Source organism: Apteryx mantelli, chromosome 16 (assembly GCF_036417845.1).
Source record: "Apteryx mantelli isolate bAptMan1 chromosome 16, bAptMan1.hap1, whole genome shotgun sequence".
Classification (NCBI taxonomy): Eukaryota; Metazoa; Chordata; class Aves; order Apterygiformes; family Apterygidae; genus Apteryx; species Apteryx mantelli.
In genome coordinates this window covers 20,452,207-20,471,338 of record NC_089993.1, presented here as the reverse complement: position 1 = coordinate 20,471,338, position 19,132 = coordinate 20,452,207, and the positions used below count along the sequence as shown (strand labels likewise).

General features: G+C 46.2%; 2 protein-coding genes across 5 annotated transcripts in view; one reads left to right on the top strand and one right to left on the bottom strand.

Moving 5' to 3' along the window:
- TSC2 (TSC complex subunit 2) overlaps positions 1–10,679 on the bottom strand; it is a 35,739-nt gene extending 25,060 nt beyond the window's left edge. For all 4 annotated transcript variants that reach the window (XM_067306280.1, XM_067306283.1, XM_067306281.1 and 1 more), the window contains exons 1-16: positions 10,524–10,679; positions 9,503–9,589; positions 8,693–8,803; positions 7,740–7,884; positions 7,494–7,611; positions 6,526–6,574; positions 6,013–6,138; positions 5,609–5,682; positions 5,129–5,255; positions 3,719–3,862; positions 3,508–3,645; positions 3,187–3,290; positions 2,321–2,402; positions 1,254–1,409; positions 812–928; positions 138–260 (exon numbers count right to left, since the gene is read on the bottom strand). In XM_067306280.1, the coding sequence (XP_067162381.1) occupies positions 138–260; positions 812–928; positions 1,254–1,409; positions 2,321–2,402; positions 3,187–3,290; positions 3,508–3,645; positions 3,719–3,862; positions 5,129–5,255; positions 5,609–5,682; positions 6,013–6,138; positions 6,526–6,574; positions 7,494–7,611; positions 7,740–7,884; positions 8,693–8,803; positions 9,503–9,589; positions 10,524–10,661 (1,839 nt within the window). In that variant the 5' untranslated portion in view covers positions 10,662–10,679. The remainder of the gene's footprint in view (positions 1–137; positions 261–811; positions 929–1,253; positions 1,410–2,320; positions 2,403–3,186; positions 3,291–3,507; positions 3,646–3,718; positions 3,863–5,128; positions 5,256–5,608; positions 5,683–6,012; positions 6,139–6,525; positions 6,575–7,493; positions 7,612–7,739; positions 7,885–8,692; positions 8,804–9,502; positions 9,590–10,523) is intronic.
- A 1,848-nt stretch (positions 10,680–12,527) lies between these two features.
- NTHL1 (nth like DNA glycosylase 1) lies at positions 12,528–18,892 on the top strand. Its single transcript, XM_013952028.2, has 5 exons — positions 12,528–12,686; positions 14,834–15,004; positions 15,571–15,730; positions 17,586–17,691; positions 18,383–18,892. The coding sequence occupies exons 1-5, from the start codon at positions 12,612–12,614 to the stop codon at positions 18,504–18,506; spliced, it is 636 nt and encodes a 211-aa protein (XP_013807482.2). The 5' UTR covers positions 12,528–12,611; the 3' UTR covers positions 18,507–18,892.
- Positions 18,893–19,132: the final 240 nt, after the last annotated feature.

Genomic DNA, 19,132 nt, shown 5'->3' with positions numbered 1-19,132 from the left:
TTAACTCTACTTCTGATACAGTTCACGTTCATGTAGCTGCAAACATGGATCTAGAGAACACAGTCCCCATCTGCTACCCAAGAATCCCCAAGACAGCATGAAGCTCTCCACCTGAAAGCACGGGCTACTGCTCATACCTGCAATCTGATGCTGCTAGCAACAGCAAGGCTGTATGCATATATATAATGGCGTTGGACATGATGAATCAGCATCTCATACACCCGCATTGCATGGCTGGCAGGCAAGCTGTAGAGTTTTGTCTACAGAGGAACAGAAACACAGTCAAAAGGCAGACTGAAACCTTATTCAGAAGTGCATATCTATACCGAGAATTCAAGCACACCCAGCTGAGAGGAGCTCCTGGAAGCAAGATGAACTGATGCACCTAGACAGAATCTCTGCAGAGACTCCAGAGCAACACCGCTTGGCTTCAGAAGGGCAATGGTCAGAACAACTAACTTCGCAAGTGCTTAACCATACCTCAGGACATGTTTACCCAAACATAATAGATTTTATTACAGACTATGAACCACTCCCTTTCTCCTACAGCTTATGAACACATCTGTCCTCCACACTAACACAAAAAGGTGCTCATATTCATTGCACATTGGAAATTAAGAAAATAAAACATTTAGCAAACAAACATACAGTACCCAAAAGGAAATGAAGTCACCAAAACAAGAGTTAAATATTAAGACATGGACAAATTGGAAGGCAGAACATTTTCTAGTGAGAAAATGGTTATCTAAAAAGTCGAGTCCAGCAGAAGACTATTCTGAAGAAGACATGTTTAATGATCTGCAGCATTTACCTGAAGAATTATCAGGAGTCCAAGAACTGCTGTCTTGACATCCTCTAAAGAAGCTGAATATGATAGCAAGTCCCTCTCTTCCAGTTCTGAGGGAGATGAGAGAGAATGTGCAGCCACCTTTTAAAAAGAAAGGCAACACATATTTTAAATTTGCAACCCAGCTTTTTTTTTTAATTCCATCCTAGGAGGTCAGAGAAGATCACGAGCCATCCTTGCTGGAAATCCTGCAAGCACTGCCAGGTAGCTTGGATGTGCACTGATAGGGTTTCTAAGCTTCCCTCCCACTCTGTATGCCAGGCCTGCATCCTGAAAAAGCCCAGTAATCTTACAATATCCTGCTGAACCAAGCAAGTGATAACATTCACGGGTTAGTCTCCTCAGTCACAGTAAGAAGATCTGACAAAAGCTGCAGTGATTAACAGTTGACCAAACTGGGCCTCACCTTTTCTATGATATCAAGCAAGCTGTTGAAGTGATGCGTGTTGCAGCCTTCAGCTAGGTCTACAAGTAGCTGAGTGGCCAGTTTTCGGACTTGATGGTCTTTATCCTCTGGAATGTGGGCCAGCTGAGAGATCACAACCAAGTTAATCAGCTCTTCCTGCAAGAGGACAGACTTTAATAAGCCTCGACATTTTGCTGTCAGTTGTTCAATGAGCATGTAAAAAGAGACAAATAGTTACAAATGAAAGAACACTGATATTCTGTTCCCCAGCTAACTGATTCCTTGATCTTTCCTCTTCAATCTAGTTAAGCATTTTTGTATGTCATGCCTCCAAATATTTATGACTCCTATTGAACTTGGATTTAATGTTTTGGTTTTCATCTATCCTACAGACTTTAAAGACCAGGCTCGGATAGACTGTTCGCAAGGCATTTCTAAGCCTTTTTTTTCTTGAGAGAGGCAGAAAACATGAGACTGCAACATGTTTTCAGAAGTCTTCAAGGAACCAAGAAGCACCTCTGCCATCTCCCGTCATCTGGCACATGCTGGGTACAGTCCAAGGAGCTGAAGACACCCCCCAGAGCTCATGAGCAACTCCTCTCTCAGGCAGCTTCCATCTTGGATTGCAGTTAAACTGGAAGCACCAAGACAAGTCAAGCTGCTCATTTCAGACTGTGCTCTGACCTCATATTTTTACAAACAAAGCTTTTAAAGAAACTTTGCACCTCACCCCAACTTTCTATTCTTCTAAAACAAAAAATGTATATGGAATTAATGATCTTAAACCAGGGAAGGGAATACACAGCAAGGCATGTCATCAAAGCATTTTACAGGACCTCCCACTACAGGTACCACGCACCTTTACCAACTAAGGACAACCAAAAGGCAAACCATTCTACAAAAATCCCATAGTAACTTTGTTGTATGCAACATTTAAAGCACAGTTTGGTGCATTCTTCAAGTGCGCCAGAGAAGACTTGAAGCACACTATAAAACAAGCTCCACCAAAGCCTTTCCTACACACTTAAGATCTCACATGTAATCATCAGAAACAGATCAATACACACCTCATAGAACTGTCTGTTAATACTCAGGACAAAGGACAAAACATCCAGAACCTTAATACGAACAGCACTACGACTTTCATTCCTAAAATGGGAAAAGCAAATTCAAGATGAATAAAATAAAGTTGCTGTTACTGGGGGGGAGAAGAAGAGGAAAGGAAAATTTAAGTAAACTAAGAAACTTCTTTTGAGATAGAACAGCAATCATTAGAAAGCAGCTGAGTCTTCAGTTATTGGCCCTACATATGAAATCAGATTCAAGAAAAATTGAAAACTCGAACCCCAATAAAACTTTTACTACTACTAAAAACCTGTAACTGCAGTTCTTCCACTTCCACTCCAAACCAGGAAGCACATGTCAGCAGAAGAACTGTTCTGGTCAGCAAACTTAAAATCAAGCATACAGCACAGAGGAAGAATTGCTCTTCAGCAACATTTCACAGATGAGACAAAGTCTTTTACTGATGTATGTTGATATTGTATGTTGTAGCACAAGAATAATTTTTAGGAGTGACAATTAAAAAACAGATATTATTTTAATATTGTGTAACCAGGTGCAGTCCTGATGCTTAATAGGAAAGTCTTGTTTGGTGTCAGAAGTGCAAGATGTACAATGGAGTATGTAACAGCCTAAGTTAACTAGAACAGTACCATCCAATGGAAATAAAGAAAAAAAGGAAAGATAAATAATTCTGTGGAAATTTTTCTTCTCTTAAACAAAATCCTTTCATATACTGTGCCCTAGAACTACCATACTTCTTAACAGTCATTAATAAAATTAGAACTTCAGAAAATAAAATGATTTAACATGGAAAGGTGGTAAGAAACATTTGAAAGGGCCTTGTGTTCACAAAGTTATGATTTCTTACCTGAAGAATCTCTCCATTAACATCTGCAGGTTGTGAATCCAGCCATCTTTGGCAGGATGAATGGACTGAGCTCTGTATGTTATCAAGTTTAATACAGAAGATTCCTTTTATGGAAAGATTAAGAAATGTTTTTAGTGTATAAGCAAATACAATATAGCCATTTCTTTCCCCTCCCTCTGAAGCCAAGGCTCATAAGATGGTAAATCTTTGCTTTGGTTTTCTAAATACCTGCTATTTTAGGACTCCCAACTTTAAATTGTACTAGGTAACAAAACAGCTGCAACTGGCAATAAAGGACAAAGATAATAAGGAAAGTCTTACCGGCCTCTGATCAGCACATCTTTCCACCAGCTCAAAAAATCTCTCTTCTGAGCCATGAAATTCATTCTGGTCACAGAGTTCTTCTACTGTAGTCAAAAGATCATGTACAATGGACTTAAGTTCTTGGCTCTCTAGACTCTGAAACGGAGACAGAAACATTTACAACAAGGTCTTTTGACTGAAAGAACATCAAGATAGGCTCAACACTCACCTGTAGCTGTTGGAGTAATCGCTCCATGATGTCCAAAAGGATATCCCATGTTACAGCTTGCAGCTCCTTCCCATACTTCTTTATTAGACGTGTTATGGACAGAACTATCTCATAAGATACAACTGCATTGGGACATGTCATAGCCTGGAACACAAGGTGCTTCAGTCAATTAACAATCGGAAAGCAGTCGTCAGAAACCCTCTTGAATTCAAATGAAACTTATCTTATTTATTAGGAAGTTAGCGGGAGATCCAAGTCTATACACAAAGACCAAAGCAAAGAACCATTTTACAAAGTGCAGTTACGCACTGCTGCAAGCAGCTGTAGATCAGATGTCAAATATAGTCCCCTTTTAAAGGGCAGGCACGTGGGGTTAAAGCTAGTATTTCCTGCTTGATGCACTTGGATGAGAAAATCTTAAGAGAGCCCTGAGGCTGTTCCTGAAAACACAAGACTACACTAGCTACAGAATTCTATGCAGATCAAACCTTAAAAATCAAATCACAGGTGAAACTTATTATTATCTTTCTTTCCCAGATATTATAACCCAGAGATGAAAGGCATGGTAGGACGGGCATAGAAGGAATTAAGTCTTCTTTCTGTTGTTGCTGTAATCAACTTCTGCTTCATTACTTACAGATCAAGCTCAGCCTTGTCTTTCCCTAAAGAGAGGTTGTAAAGATCAGGATCCCTCTGCTAACATCACACTAAGCAAATAACAAGTATCCTGGATGAGGGCATAAAACTATAGTACAACTTCTGGCAATACCTTCTTTCTGCTCAGACACTGAAACTCTCTTCTAAGTAACTGCAGTGCTAAGCACTTACCAAGTAACCTGGAAGAGAACATAAAATTATAGTACAACTACTGGCAATAATTTCTTTCTGGTCAGATACTGAAACTCTCCTCTACATAACTGCAGTTTCCCTTAAACATATGCATGTGAAAACAACCTCTGAAATCTTAAGTCTCTAAAGTCTCCATTTAAAACTGGATTTAATTAACAAATTTGTTTTCTTAATAAAAGTCAGCTCTGTTCTTTCAGAGTCAGATTCTTTCCCTCACATTTGTGTACTACACACTAGAAACAGAGGTTTTCTCTCAATTATTTTTTAAAGCTAATGCATCCACAATACAGATATTTTATTTAGAGAGAGAGAGAGAGAAAAAAAAAAAGGAGATTTTACTATTTGGCCAATAAAGATATTCCACAAGGAAGCCTTAGTTCTAAACTTAAACCTTCAGTTGTTTCATTGTTTTTCCCTATGCTTCACCCAGCATATCCAACTGCTGTCTTTTGTCTTTCAGGCAGACGAAGATCTCTTTGGTGTAGGGGGCCACCTTTTTGCTATAGATTTGTACAGGTCCAAATCTATACCTGATCAAGATCCTCCAACATCCAATCCTACCTTGAGAAATGAAGGCAGCACTGATGTTGGGGAATTCTTGAGTGAATTGAGTCGATGAGCACCCCAGAGGGCCATCCCAACAAAGAACACAGCTCCTCTCAGCAGTGCTGCATCTGCCATGTAAGCTCTAAGAGTAGATGGAAAGAAAGTCTTAGATTACACTAAGGATATTTTAGCACAAAAGACTCAATAGAAATATGCACTGTCACAACAAGAATTGCCAGCTGTTATATATCATGGCATTGCAGAGCAATTTACGAACATTAAAAGTACAAAACCACTTAGTATGACTTTATTTTTAAATGAAGGAAAATTAAATACAGAAAAGCTCAAAAAAGGAGCAGTTCAGCAGCATACCTAGGGAGAGAATTCCCTCCTAAGCACCAGAACTTTCAGCCTGCTCTTCTGAAGTCAGTGACTATCTATTTCGACAGGACCTGTACTGAGTTCCTTGGGTTTTATTAGATACTGCTTCCTTACCTGTCTTCCATGATCCTGCACATGTTGTAGATAGCACTGTGTCCCAAATGGGTTCCCAAAAGGTTGCGCATAAGCTGCAAATTCAAAGAGAACACTTTAATAGTTAAAACACTCGTTAGCTTAAATATGCAGTCAGCTGGCCAACCATGCCTGCCTATGGTAAAGTAAATGTGCCCAGCCATTTCCATGTCACAACAGAAAAAGTAGCCTGTCAACAGCAGCTGAGAGAAAAGTATGGGTAAACTGCATGGAAATGTACTCATCCTTTAAATACTTGAAACAATGATTAATTTATTCTTAAAACCAAACAAATTTATGGCAAATGTTCACAGACACATCTGACACTATTTCTGAGGCTGAAACAGTGACCTCAGCAAAAAACAAAGCTACAAGAAAGTTCTGACCTTCCAGCATGGCTCACAGAGTTCCTTCACATTGATGGTACGGCACAAAGTGATGATAAATACTGGCAGGTTCGCTGATGGTAGACAATTATAGCAAACTACTGCATCAAGGACTTGCAAGGAAATCTTTGGGAAAGTGAAAGACAAAATGATTATACACTTCCCTTGGAACAAAGCAGGTGAAACACTAACCTGACATACCCAGGAAATTTTCTAGAAGTCAAAGGGGATACAAACATGGGTTTTTTTAAATCATTGTAGGATGGAAAGCAAAACATGAAAAGCAATGTTAAAAACTGATTCCCTTATCAAATTTAGCCATGTTCCATTTGTTTTAGAACTAAATTACTATTTGCGTAAGAGACACAATGGCTCACAAAACATTGCACTAATGCCTTCGTAAAACAGGGACAAACTGAGATGAGAGTTCGATCATCTCATTTTGTTTGTAACAGGTATAGTTTCAAAGAACTTCAGAAAACTCTAAAGTACTAAGAGACTCAAATTACTGACCTCTATGTCCACAGATGATGATGTCTGAATGCACAACAGGCATATCTTGCTGTTAGGAAAGAACATTTATAATTGTTTGCTTAATAATATTTTAAGCAAATTACAAACAAGATATAAGACAACTAAATTAGCATGTTATTTTTCTTATCATTCCCTTACTATGGCTTTGTTGATAATATTCCTAGGGACATCAAATACTACAACCTCTTTTATAAACAGTTACCTTAAATTCGCACTTAAATGATGTCTCAGTATACCTATGTTAATAGAATAACAGACAGCTATCCTTTGCGAGACTAACCAGTGCAGTCAGATTCATCACACAGAATAGGGAAAGTATGAACAATTAAACTAAAAGAGATTGGAACATTGTAAGAACTGAGAAATTTTTTTCCAGTGATCATCTCTCTACTTATGACTAGGTTTGGGGAATATCTTGGCCCAAAGCTCTTCAGAGCTCTCCTCCAGAAAAAACAAACAAGCATGACACTGGAGGGGCCAATTCTATGCCAGATCTGACTGACTTTCCAGAAACAAGGTTCTCTTTTTGTTATTCCTGCTTTTTCAGTTTTGGATTTAGAGAGCAAGAGGGGATTTTTTTGCCTCAGGATAAGCATCATTCACTTACAGAGATGACAAAACCTGAATTTTAAACTTCTTTTCACTCTGGCCGTGCCATTTTCATTTAGATCACAGATCTAAGCAGGCTCTAAATTTGGCTGCCCATTCGGAAGTCAGTTCACTGTTACAGAAACAGCAAACAAACAAAAAACAAAATCTTGTTTCTTCATCTGTGGGTATTAAAACAGCCAGCAGTAGTAAAATCACACATTTGTAGAAAAGTCAGGTATGATCTGAAACGCAAGAGATCCAGATCAGTTGAAAAAGATTCCACTTATCTCTATACTGATCTGCAACTGTGCACTGCAATTTACCAAGAATAAGAATGTAGGAGTTTAAGAACTTACTGGACCATGTCAGCTACATAGTCTTCGAGATAGCAGCTGTTGAATTTCACCAGGTTCACTAAAACCAGAAGGAATTCAGAAGACAAACCAACATCCATCCACTGCAGTACAAAGTCAGCTAAAGAAGGAAACAAAGTTGTTACAATATGCTTTATATCCAGAAGTGTTGTCACTGCTCGTTTCTATTATCAATGAAAGCCTGTCTCCTGACTTATTAAGATCAAGAGGGGTAGAGTCAATACGCACCCAATTCTTCTTCCAAGTAGGTTATGTATCGTCCATTCTCTGTGAGAGCCTTGAACACTTCAAGTCGTTCATGTAAGTCTTCATTGGATGGATAGTCCTTAATCACCTTAAAAAAGTGTGCTCTGAGGATCCCTAATCTCTCACCCTTTAAAAAAAGGCAAATAACTGTGTCACTAACAATAAAGGCCTAGACCTAATCAACACCTGCAACAGTAATCTTCATGCTTGAAATTCTTTTTCCTATAAGTTGTGAAAGTCTCCTGAAAGTACCTCCACTTCTACTGGCTACTGACACTGGCTCAGCTCTTCTCCATCAGTTATAATGTTTGTTTACCAGCACTCAAGGCTCAAGGCATTTTGTCCAACATCACACAGACAGCCCCCAATACACAAAGGAATCCATGGGAAATGCGACAAAGATATTACCAGGAGAGCATTAAAAAAGAAAAAAAAAACAAAAACAAAAAACCCCACCAGAATGGATGCCTACTCTTTCCCTGTGCATCTGTCTCTGTTTGCAGGATCCTGGGAAGGAGGACCTTGATCCGCTACACTGTTATGTTTGAATAGCACATTATGAAATCTTAAGAATTCATAGCTTGCTTAACTTGGCCAGGCTGGGAAAGTATTACACACAGAACTTCTTGCACACTTGACATACTGAAACATCAAAAAGAGCTGCAGAGTGGGACTGATGCATCTGGGCAAGGATCATACAAAATTTACTGTGCTAGACCTGAATTTAAACCCAAAGCATTCCCGGACCCCCCGAAAAAAAAAGTTTGTCTTGCGCTAAGACTTAAGTTAAATGCTGCCTTGTCCCATTTACTCAGCACAACCAAAATAAGAAACATGGAAAGTTGTAGAAAAGAGGAAGCCAAAACTTTTCACATTTGTACTCTGCGCAAACCCAGTTTAAGAGTGGTATTTCTTCTACAGTTTGTTTTTTTCACCTGTCCTTGAATTATTGACTTTAGCAGATGAAGAACAGCATGTCTGGCTTCAACTGGGCGTTCTGGCTGCAGCATATCAGCTACCACTTTCCATATTGCTTCCACTGCATGCTGAAAACAAATGTAGGAGACAGTCAGCAGTAGGAAAGCTAGGCTGCTTCTGGAATTTTTACCCAGTCAGTCATTAATTATGGCAAGTTAATGAACAAGATCTCCAGAGATTTTATGTTCAGAGTTCTTTTCTGAGGGATACTCCCACCTGAGCTGTCACAGTCTCAGATGAACCATGCATGACATACCAAATCCTGGCCGATGCCACAACTCGCACCCCCATAACTGAAGTTCTTCATTCACGCACTTACTTCAGTGCGAACACAATCTCATTTAAAGCTTGAGACAGAAATACTTGTGTAGAAAACTTCACCCAGGTACAAGGTGATTTTAAAACCCATTTAAAGTTGCTTATTCACAGGTCGGAAGGTGCTAGTGAACACCACCTTTACAGGAGCAAAATCATCTCCTATGAACCATCCAGAACAGGCCTGAATATTCATAGCATTCTCTTTCTGTTTAGTTCAGGAAGCCTGTCAGCTACGTCCTCTCTGCTCCACAGTTGATATATTGGACAAGAGCAATTTCTTTGGCACATGGGCCATCCTTTTATAGGTTTGGACTGCACAGAATGTAGCTTCTTGTATCACAACTTTTAAGAGGCAGCCTAAACTATATGAGCCTCTTAAGACAAGCCAAGAGCTGTTGCTTAAAACCATTCTAATCCTCCAAATATTCACTGAACACTTTAAAACTTACCTCTTCAATTTTTTTGGTTTTTGCCACTTCACAAATTTGGCTGATTGCGCGTATCCTATTACTTAATCCACATTCTATGCTCAGTTCCTGGAAAGAAATGTAGAAATAAGCTAATACTTTATGTTATTAGAAGCGCTTTTACCCATTTCTCAAAGGGGATCACGAGTCACTGAAAAATTAACTACATGTTTGTCCAAAATGATCTAACTATTATTTATCACTGGAGCTGTTCAGGAATGTCTCAGAAAAACTTTTTTCCCCATCAGCAAATGATGATTTGTCAAACCTAGAACTTCCGCAGAACTGGAGTCAAGCAGCTTTTCACATCCAGGACAGAAATTCTGTTCAGAGAAAATCTCATTTTCTTCAGAAAAACTAGTAACTCACTGGCTGTGGCACTTGCCCAGCACACATGAGACAGACAGACAAAGGAGGGACTTAAATCTGGCTCTCTAGCTTTCCAGAATGAGTACGGGGCTCCTCCAGCACAGACAGGAAGGGATTCTTGTCTCTTTCTCCCTGTCATGTTTTTTCCTCCCTGTGTGCAAACTACTCTGTTTACAGACTTGCTGGACCAATTACTGGAATAAATTTTTTTCATAAAACCATGACTTTTCCATAAAATAGAAACACTGTTTCCAACTTGCCCCAACAGCCACCACAAAGACTTCATTCAGCAAGCTCAGACTATAAAAACAGAGCAAAGGAACACACGCTCTGAGGAAACACCCTGCACTCCCATGGAACAGAGGACAATACCATCCCATCAAATATCCCAGAGCTATTCAGACACTGAATAATCAGAATGCAGCATCTTCTTTTCACAGCACCTAAGTGTTACATCCATTTTACTAGAGAATGAATTGAGCAGTAAGGTAAATTAATAGCAAGTTCAGAGACGGAATGAATGCAAAACAGAAAGGAAAGAGCAAGTCCTCCTTCCAGCCGTGGTAGTCCCTCCCTCCCTCCACAGGTACACCAAACACACCATCCCCAGCTTTACTACAATCGCTTCCCACACCTTGAGAATTTCTGCAGTGATGACAAACTCTGTCTGCTTTCCCTCTGATGATTTTGAACTTCCCCGGGATGTTCCCAGCCCCAAGAGATTCTTAAACTTTTCCTTCAGTCCAGAATCCTTGCTTTGCGGCTTTGCCATTGCTGACAAGAAAGCACTGCGGAGCCCCTGCAAACACAGAACAGTTACTGTTTAGGGAGGCCCAGGCAGAACTTTAAGGCAGAAAAACACTAGTAACAGCCTTCACGATGTGGTGTTTACAAATAGCTCTGTTGTTTCAAGCCATGTCAAAGATGGGAGAAGCCTGACGTTGAGGATGAAACAGTGAATGTGCAAGTAGCTTGCATTTCTCCTGCCTTTAGTGACCGCTTCCTGGAACTAGCCAGGGAATTTTAAAAATTGGATAAGCACTTTCTATAAGCTTTGTATGCCCAACACGACCAGAGCCTGTGCAGAGCAATCACCATTTTAAAACTGCTAAGCCGATTTGTAAAATATACATGCGCACAGATACATACACTTTTTGGGGGTATGAACTAAAACGTTTGTTCCATAGACAGCCACACAGCGCTGTGAAACAAATGTTGAAAGCAGCTACAAGTGAGAAGATGCCTAATGAACACAAGTGTTCGAGCATCCAAACGCATCAGGTCAGCATGAAAGAGGGGGAGCAAGAACAAGCGCATCCATCACAACAGAAAAGCGTTAGTAGCAATATCCTCTGGAAACTCCCCCCAACGTTAAGCCAGAGCGAGCAGAACGCCGCTACAGAAAGACAGCGAGGAGGCCGCTGCAGAGCAGCGCACCTGGTGCGGGGAGGACACCAGCGCTGTCCCTGCCAGCCCTGATGCCCCAGCCGTCACGGTCCTCCGGAGCAGGCTTTGCTGCGCAGGAGCCCCCCTGCCCACACGCGAGCTGTCACGGGGAGGCCCCACGCAGCGCCCCGCAGGCCCAGCGCCCCGCTCCGAGCGCGCTTTTCCACACAACCCTGCAGCCTGGTGAAGCCCTGCGCTGCTCAGGGACATGGCACAGCCTCCCCCCCATCCCCGGGGACACCACAGACCTCCCCCCCCCCGTCCTCGGGGACACCACAGACTCCCCCCCACATAGCCGGGGACACCACAGAACCCCCCCCCGCCCCGTCCTCGGGGACACCACAGACACCCCACACACATAGCCGGGGACACCACAGACGACCCCTCCCCCAGGCCCCTGCCTTGGCCTGCGCAGCCCCTCGACCCCCACCCCCGGGCAGGCCCCTCCCCCGTCCAGCCCCGCAGGCAATCGCGGCAGCCCGCGCCGCCAGCCCCGGCGCTGACACTCACCCCCGCCGCCGCCGCAGCAGGCCCGACCCGGCCCGACTGGCCCCACACCGCCCCCCGCACCGCACCGGACCCCTCCGGCGGCCGCCGCACCCCGCCCCCTCCGAGCGGAAGTCCCGCCGCTTCCGGCGCCGGGAGGCCCCACGTGACCGCCGCGGGGCATGCCGGGGCTTGTAGTGCAGCGGCGGGGCCGCCTGCAGGCGGCCATGTGCGCGGCGGCCCGCGGCGGGCGGGCGGCGGCCCGGCGGCTGAGCGCAACCGGGGCCGGGGGGGCGGCAGGAGGTACGGGGACCCCGGCCTGCCCTCCCCGGGGCGGGCGTGATGGGCACGTATCCAGCCCCGAGGGATCCCCCGTCACCGCGGCCTGCGGGGGCCCGACGCGCCGTGGGGGGGGCCCTTGCCTAGGGGCCGCTCCCGCCCCGTCAGCCGCCGGGTGGCCCCGGGCCGCTGGAGCAGGGGGGGGCACCAAGGGATGCGTTGGGATTGCGGGAAAGGAGAATCCGCCCCGCGTCACGCTCCCCTGGGCCGAGGCCGGGCGCGCTGATGGGGAGCCAAGGCCTCGGTCTCCCCCAAAAAGCCTCTCCCGTCTCTTGCAGCGAGCCGGGCCGCCGGTGCGGCCCGTGTCCCGAAGCGCAGCGCGAGGGGGAAGAGCGTCGCTATCGCCTATGAATCTGCGCAGGGGGATGGTGCTGAGGAGGGGGCGCCTGAGCCCAAGAGGCCGAAGTGGGAGCCGAGGAACTGGCGGCAGCAGCTGGAGCGTATCCGGGAAATGAGGAGCAGCAGAGATGCTCCCGTGGATCGGATGGGAGTGGAGAAGTGTTATGACAGCAGCGCGCCTCCGCAGGTAACAACGCCCTGTTGCTCTGCTCAGTGGATAGGCACGTGAAAATACAGCCCTGCTTTTACAGCCTTCTCGTCTCCTTCATGCTCATCAGCACAGCCCGTTCTGCACTCCTAGAAGGTGGAAGAGATGTTGCCCATGGTTATGTCCCGGTCTGGATATCTCCAGCACAGAAAAAAAAGGCAGGACATATCAGGACTCTAGGCTGGGATCAGTCCCATGAGAGGCTGCTGCACAAGTGTGTGTATAAGAGAAACAGTTTATCCTGCTGGGGCAGGAGAGTCAGCAGCTCCCTCTCCTATACCCGGCTCGTTGGCTTCAAGGGGTCCTTACAGAATGGCAGTGGGTGTTTGCTGAGTTGTTCTTCACTCACGTTCAGCCCATGCTTGGCGTTAGAGGCTGACTAGCAAGCACAGCTGTGAAAAGCCCTTGTCCTCTGCTTAAACTGCTGTCAGAAGAATTGTCAGGATGAACCAAGAGTAGGAGCTGAGGCAAAAATATTATGATTTTGGACTTGGAGTGAAAACCCTGAAAATGTATTGTGGCAGCACTGTCCTTTGGGGTAGGCTGGAAGAGCATGAAGGCATGTCCTTTTTTTCTTAAAAATCTCTGTAGGCATCTCAGGAAAGTATGCAGCAAGATGACTCTGTGATACGGAGGAAAAACAGAGCACAGGGAGAAGGCGAGGGCAGCTCAGGGGAACTTTCCAGGCTGCTTTTATACTCTTCAGAACAGCACAGAACCATAGATTGGCTTCCTCCCCTCTCGTGATTCACTTTTAAGGAGATACTAGTTGAAAGGAAGGGCCATGCTGGGGATGGCACTGTGCTCCCCGAGCCTGGGAACGGAATCAAAGGCCCCAAATGACACCACCCTCCAAGGGGAGCATTTCCATCAGTACAAAAAACAAAGCGGAGCAGGGCCGTGGTGCAGTGCTGGGACCCGAGGCTGTAGGGACGCACTCTCCATGCGCATCGTTCGTGTGGGACCATGGAGATAACCAGCAGGCAGACTCGGGAGAGCAGCGTGAGCTGTGTACTCCGCGCCGACCTGCAGGGCTCGGAGGGAGGGATCTTCAAGACACAGCTGCATGGCTTCATTGCATGTAATACTCTCCCTGTCGCTGGGGTCGTGTCTGGCGCTTGGATCCCTGGTGAAAATGGTCAGCTTTGACTGCAGCTTCAGGCAGTGTGTGATGCTCTGCAAACATGTGGGCCAGCACCAAGTGCTGCAGTGGGGCCAGGGGGAATGACAATGCATGATTAGGAAATAACTCTTTTCCCTGGGGGAGCAGGCCTGTTCCTTCCGAGATAAAGTAGATATTGTAACCCTCAGTACAGCACCAATACTCTTCACACAGCTTCCACGCTCTTAGATTTTTTCCTGGTGTGCCTCCAGCTTTGTAATTTTTGCTCGCAAGGGAGCTGGAGGAAGGATTGTAACCCACGTTATCCTGCACCTATCCCAGTTATTTACACCATCCTCCTGATACTGGTGGGGACAGGTGGGACCATAGGGCAGAATCACATCTGGGAAAAAATCAGTTGAAAAACAAGAGATGAATGGTCTGGGCCAAACGCTGCATGATTGCATCAGAGGAACTTTGCTGGTTGCTGCGCGCCATTTCCTGATCTCTGCTCGTTATCCCACTTCTTTAGGATGGGTTTGCTAAGGAGCTCATTAGGGTCAGATACTCAGTTCCTACTGAAGTGTAGTGGAAAGGGGACAGGATTTTCAGAAGCTACTTTAGAGCACAAGTTGCATGAAAAGTTGATGGGCGTTTGCACTTCCTGTGAAATCTCCTAAGAGTACCAACACCAGGAAAAAATTTGTCTGGCCCTCTGTGGCTAAGCACTGAAATCCTTGCATACGAGATCCCACTAGACAGTAGCTGCTCTCTGCCCTTTCACACATGCTGATTGCTTAGATTGGAGGCGTTTCTTCTCTCCCCTTTTTATATGGTGGGGAAGTAAAAGGTTATTAATTTCTGTTGCTGCCTTGTAGTCTCTTCTGGGTGGATGTGGCTGAACCAGGGTCGCTCTCTACTGTGCACTGGAATGAGGATGCCACTGGGTTGGAGAACCCAGCCCAAAAGCTGGCAGGATCCTCTCAGAGCCCTTTGGGTGTCTCACTGTCTCCCCTTCCCCCAGGTTATGCGCTACCAGGTTCTGCTGTCGCTGATGCTCTCCAGCCAGACCAAAGACGAGGTGACATCAGCAGCCATGTTGCGCCTGAGGCAGCGTGGCCTCACAGTCGACAGTATTTTGCAGATGGATGATGTGACGCTTGGAGAGATCATTTATCCTGTAGGATTCTGGAGGGTGAGTGCAGGATCGTAGCAGCGCCCGACGTGCGTGTAGAGGAACCCCCTCCACCTTCCTCTGCTCTCATGCAGCTGCCCGAGACATCTCAGAGGCCCAGGGCGGAAGGCAAGGCGGGTGCTGGCTCAGCCTTCGCAGCCTCTGCGTCATGGTCAGGAGCTGTGCTGCAGGCAGGTGGTGAAGGCAGTAGGTGGGTGTGAAGCTGCCCCGCTCCTGAGAGACGCGTCCCCAGCCTGTATTCAGCCTGTGTTTGTGGTGGCGTTTTCATACCCCTTGGTGAGCTTTACTCTGGAACATTGTGTTTTATGCCAAGCTTAGCAATTTGTATCCACAGCAGGATTGCTTGCTGCAGTGCCTTGAGCGTGCAGAGGAGGTTAGATCTAACCATGTTTCAGCATTTTGCTTTCAAGGAGAAATCAAAGACCTCTGTCTCCCCTCTGCAAACTCAAGTGCATGGCCTCACGTGTAACATACGCTCAGGAATGGGTTGTTTTCTGAGCTGTTTTTCTTTTTTCCTGGTATTGGAGGGGAACTTAGATTTTCTGCCTTTCCCTTTGGTCTTTCAGAACAAGGTGAAGTACATAAAACAGACGACAGCCATCCTGAAGCAGAAGTATGGGGGCGACATACCAAGTACTGTGGAGGAGCTGGTGAAGCTGCCAGGAGTTGGGCCCAAAATGGCCCACTTGGCTATGCACATTGCTTGGAACAATGTGTCCGGGATAGGTAGGTTGGACCATGTTCTCCACATTCCTCTCCTCCTAGATCCTGCCTGATCCATTCCCGGGGCAGAGGAGAAGCACTGCAAGCATTTCAAGCTGGGTAAACTGCCTGCCCCAGTACCCTGATAGCATCGCTTCAGTTTAGCCAGCTGCAGACTAAGTTTTGTATTTGTGTGGGTGAAGGACACAGTTCTCGACCACTTTCAACTGATGAGTTGCTACGAGTTAAGCATGGACCCAGCTAGGGTTTCCCCACAGTTGATAGCAAATATCCCCAAGGGCAGTCAGCTGCCTCCCCTCAGATGCTGGTGGGCAGTACAAGTATTGCCTAGTTGGTAAGCATCCAAAAAGATGTGCTAGTAGAATAATGCTTTGACATCTCCTTCATGTCAAATGAGATAGAGTTGGGGAAAATTTTGTGATTTGAGGATAATTTTATGTTAATCTGAGTTTATTTTTTTTAACCAATGTTGTTTCTGCTTAAACAAATCTCATATGGGATTTTTGTTGGGCAAGCTGTAAGAGGGCAGCAAAAGCAGGTCTTAGTTTCCAGTGGCAACCATTTGAAATCGGTAGTTCCTGATGAGTTGTGGAAGGATTTGGTTCCAGGCAGTCTGTGACTACTGACTTTCTGATCTTTAGTTCCCGTGGCTGGATGCTTAGCTGGCTAGTAGGCTTGTGACAACAGGTACAGTTGTTTCTTTGCCATGTTTCTTGAGCTGAGAGCACAGCGAGCGCTTAGCTGTCCCCCTGTGGAACCGGGTGCTTTAGCACTGGGAGTCTGGGAGGAAGTCTGTCGTGGAGGTGGGCCTGGGACAGACCCAGGCCGGATTCGTTTCTGCACGGTGTTTGTTTTGAAAGTGCAGATGGGAAGGTGGCTGAGGTGCTGCCTGCAGCAGCCGGCAGATGGGGCTGGATGATCGGCTGCAGCGCTCCGGCAGGCCGCGCAGCCTGGGGGCCTCTGGGGACAGATTAATATTCCAAGTGTATTTGCCGCTTAATGGAGGAGCCCTGGGAAAGCTGGTAATGGTGCCACCTGATGAATGACTCCTGCTGAAGCGAGTATGCAATCCCAAGGTCAGCGCGGGCAGCAGCTGACTCCTGCAGCCCCACTGGTGACCGTCAGCTGTACAAAATGCGGTTCTTGTGCTAGATTCAACGGCATTTTAGATCTCTCATTCTCCCCCTGCTGTGGGGGAGGGAAATCTAGAGGGAGCCAAACTAGCCAACTGTTTTCCAAATAATTGTGTGTTCAGTTTTGATTTAGGAGGCAAGACTTAAGTCTTCCTGTTTACAGCAATTTCCTGGGTTTTGCCCAATTAGCCATAGAGACAGGTTTATCGCTGCTGATCTAACAATAATATACTTTGCATTCAGAGCTTTTTAGCTCAAAGCATTTTATAAACATTCGTTTAAGCCTCACAAACCCTCTTGTCTTAGTAGGTATTATGAAATGTGTTTTCCATCTGGGTAAAGGAAGGGGCAGAGATTGCAACTTGCATAACATCAGCTGAAACACACAGAGGGAGAGAGCCCAGGACCCGCTGCCCTGTGCCTGCTGGATCATAGCACCCAAACCTTTGTAGGCAGGCTATGTCAGAGTGTGTCCGTATGGTGCTAGCTGCATGGTGTGAGATATCCATCCCCTCTGCTTTTGGCTCTGGTCTTAGGAAGAAACTAGCATGTTTGTTCTGACAGTGACCCTTCCTTTCCATTTTGCCTGCCCCATTCCCGTAGGGCCATGAAGGAAGCCCACTGCAGGGTGTTGCAGCTGGTTTGCTGCAACAAGCAGCCTTGGCTGTGCTGTCTCCATTCAGGCATGCCTTCCCCCACCCAAACTCTGTGATCTCCCATGCTAGGTGTGGACACCCACGTGCACAGGATCACAAACAGGCTGAAGTGGGTGAAGAAGGAGACCAGATCCCCTGAGGAAACTCGGGTGGCACTGGAGGACTGGCTGCCCAGGTGAGATCTGACACCCCAGTCTCCTTTCTCCATACAAAGCCCCTCGTGCTAGTTGCAGGAACTGTATCTGCCCACAATCCTGCTTATGGTATTTTCAGTGACTGCAATCCAGGTCTCTCTTTTTTTTTTTTTTTAATGGGGGACTAATCCACTAATGCTCCCAGAGAGCAGCAACAGCATCTCAGCTGCTTCCCTGCTGCCAGATGTGTCAAACATCACTATTGCAGCAAAGTACCTGGAGGCCTTGATGCTAGTCTCTCTTGCCTAGACGAGCTTACCATGCTCCAAACCAGGTGTTTTTCCACATGTGACCTTGCTGAGCCTAATAGCCACAGCAGCATCAGACCATGGTTGGATTCTAGCCTTCAACGATGCTTAATCTTCTGCAGTGAATGCTAATCGACAGGTAGCGCCTCCTGGTCTGTCACATCTCCATGTCTGGCCTGTGCCTTAGCACAAGACAATGACCCCATGCGCTTCCTTTGTCCCATGTCCCCCCCTGCCACCCCCATTTCAGAGGGATAAGGTTGGGAGGGCTGTACTAAGCAGCAGGCTGGGACCCACCTCCAGTAGGCTTGAGGAGCCAAATGGAACAAGCCGTAGGGGGAAGGTACCCATTTAAAAGCATGGACTGTTCTTTAACACCTCTAAACAACTGCACTGGATTGCTCACACTCTCTTCTCCCTGCAGGGATCTCTGGAGGGAGATAAACTGGCTCTTGGTGGGCTTTGGCCAGCAGACCTGCCTGCCCGTGAACCCTCGCTGCAGAGAGTGCCTCAATCAAGACATTTGCCCAGCTGCTAAGAGACGCTGACAGATCAACCAGTCTTCCTAGTGCAACAGAGCTGCTTCAGCACAGCAGCAGCCCAGAGCTGAGCCCCAGTATGGACGTTTTGCATGGGGCTGAGTGTGCGACTGCAGGGAAAGAGGAGCTGCAGCCAGCTCAGCTCTCTGGGGAGGGAGAAGCTTGCCTCGCAATGGCTGAGCTCTCAGGAGGGAAAAAGTGTCTTTAAAAGTGCATCAGTCCTGCTGCATCAGTGCTGCAGGCTCCAGGTCCTGTTTGAATGCCTGTGCATGGCGCAGGAGAGCAGCAGGCTATGCGGCGTCAGGAGCAGCTGGTGAGAAACCTTTTGTCCTGCAGAACCTGCTGCTGCTTGTAAATACACATTTAATAAAAGTGAGGGGTTTTTTTTATTTCCACCCGTAGGGTTTGCTGGCATCTCTGCAGCGCAGGGCAGGGGGAGGAGAGTACTGGTGACCTCACCAAAGCATGAGACCATAGCAACCAGCCCTGCCAGCTGAGAGCAGGCAGCACGCAACATGCCAAGTCGCCTGCCTGGCCTTGGCAGAGAGGGACACTGCATTTAACAAGGTACAGCCAAAGGTTTCACAAGCAGGATCAGAGGCGGCCACTGCCTGGACAAGCGACCTTTGAGTCCT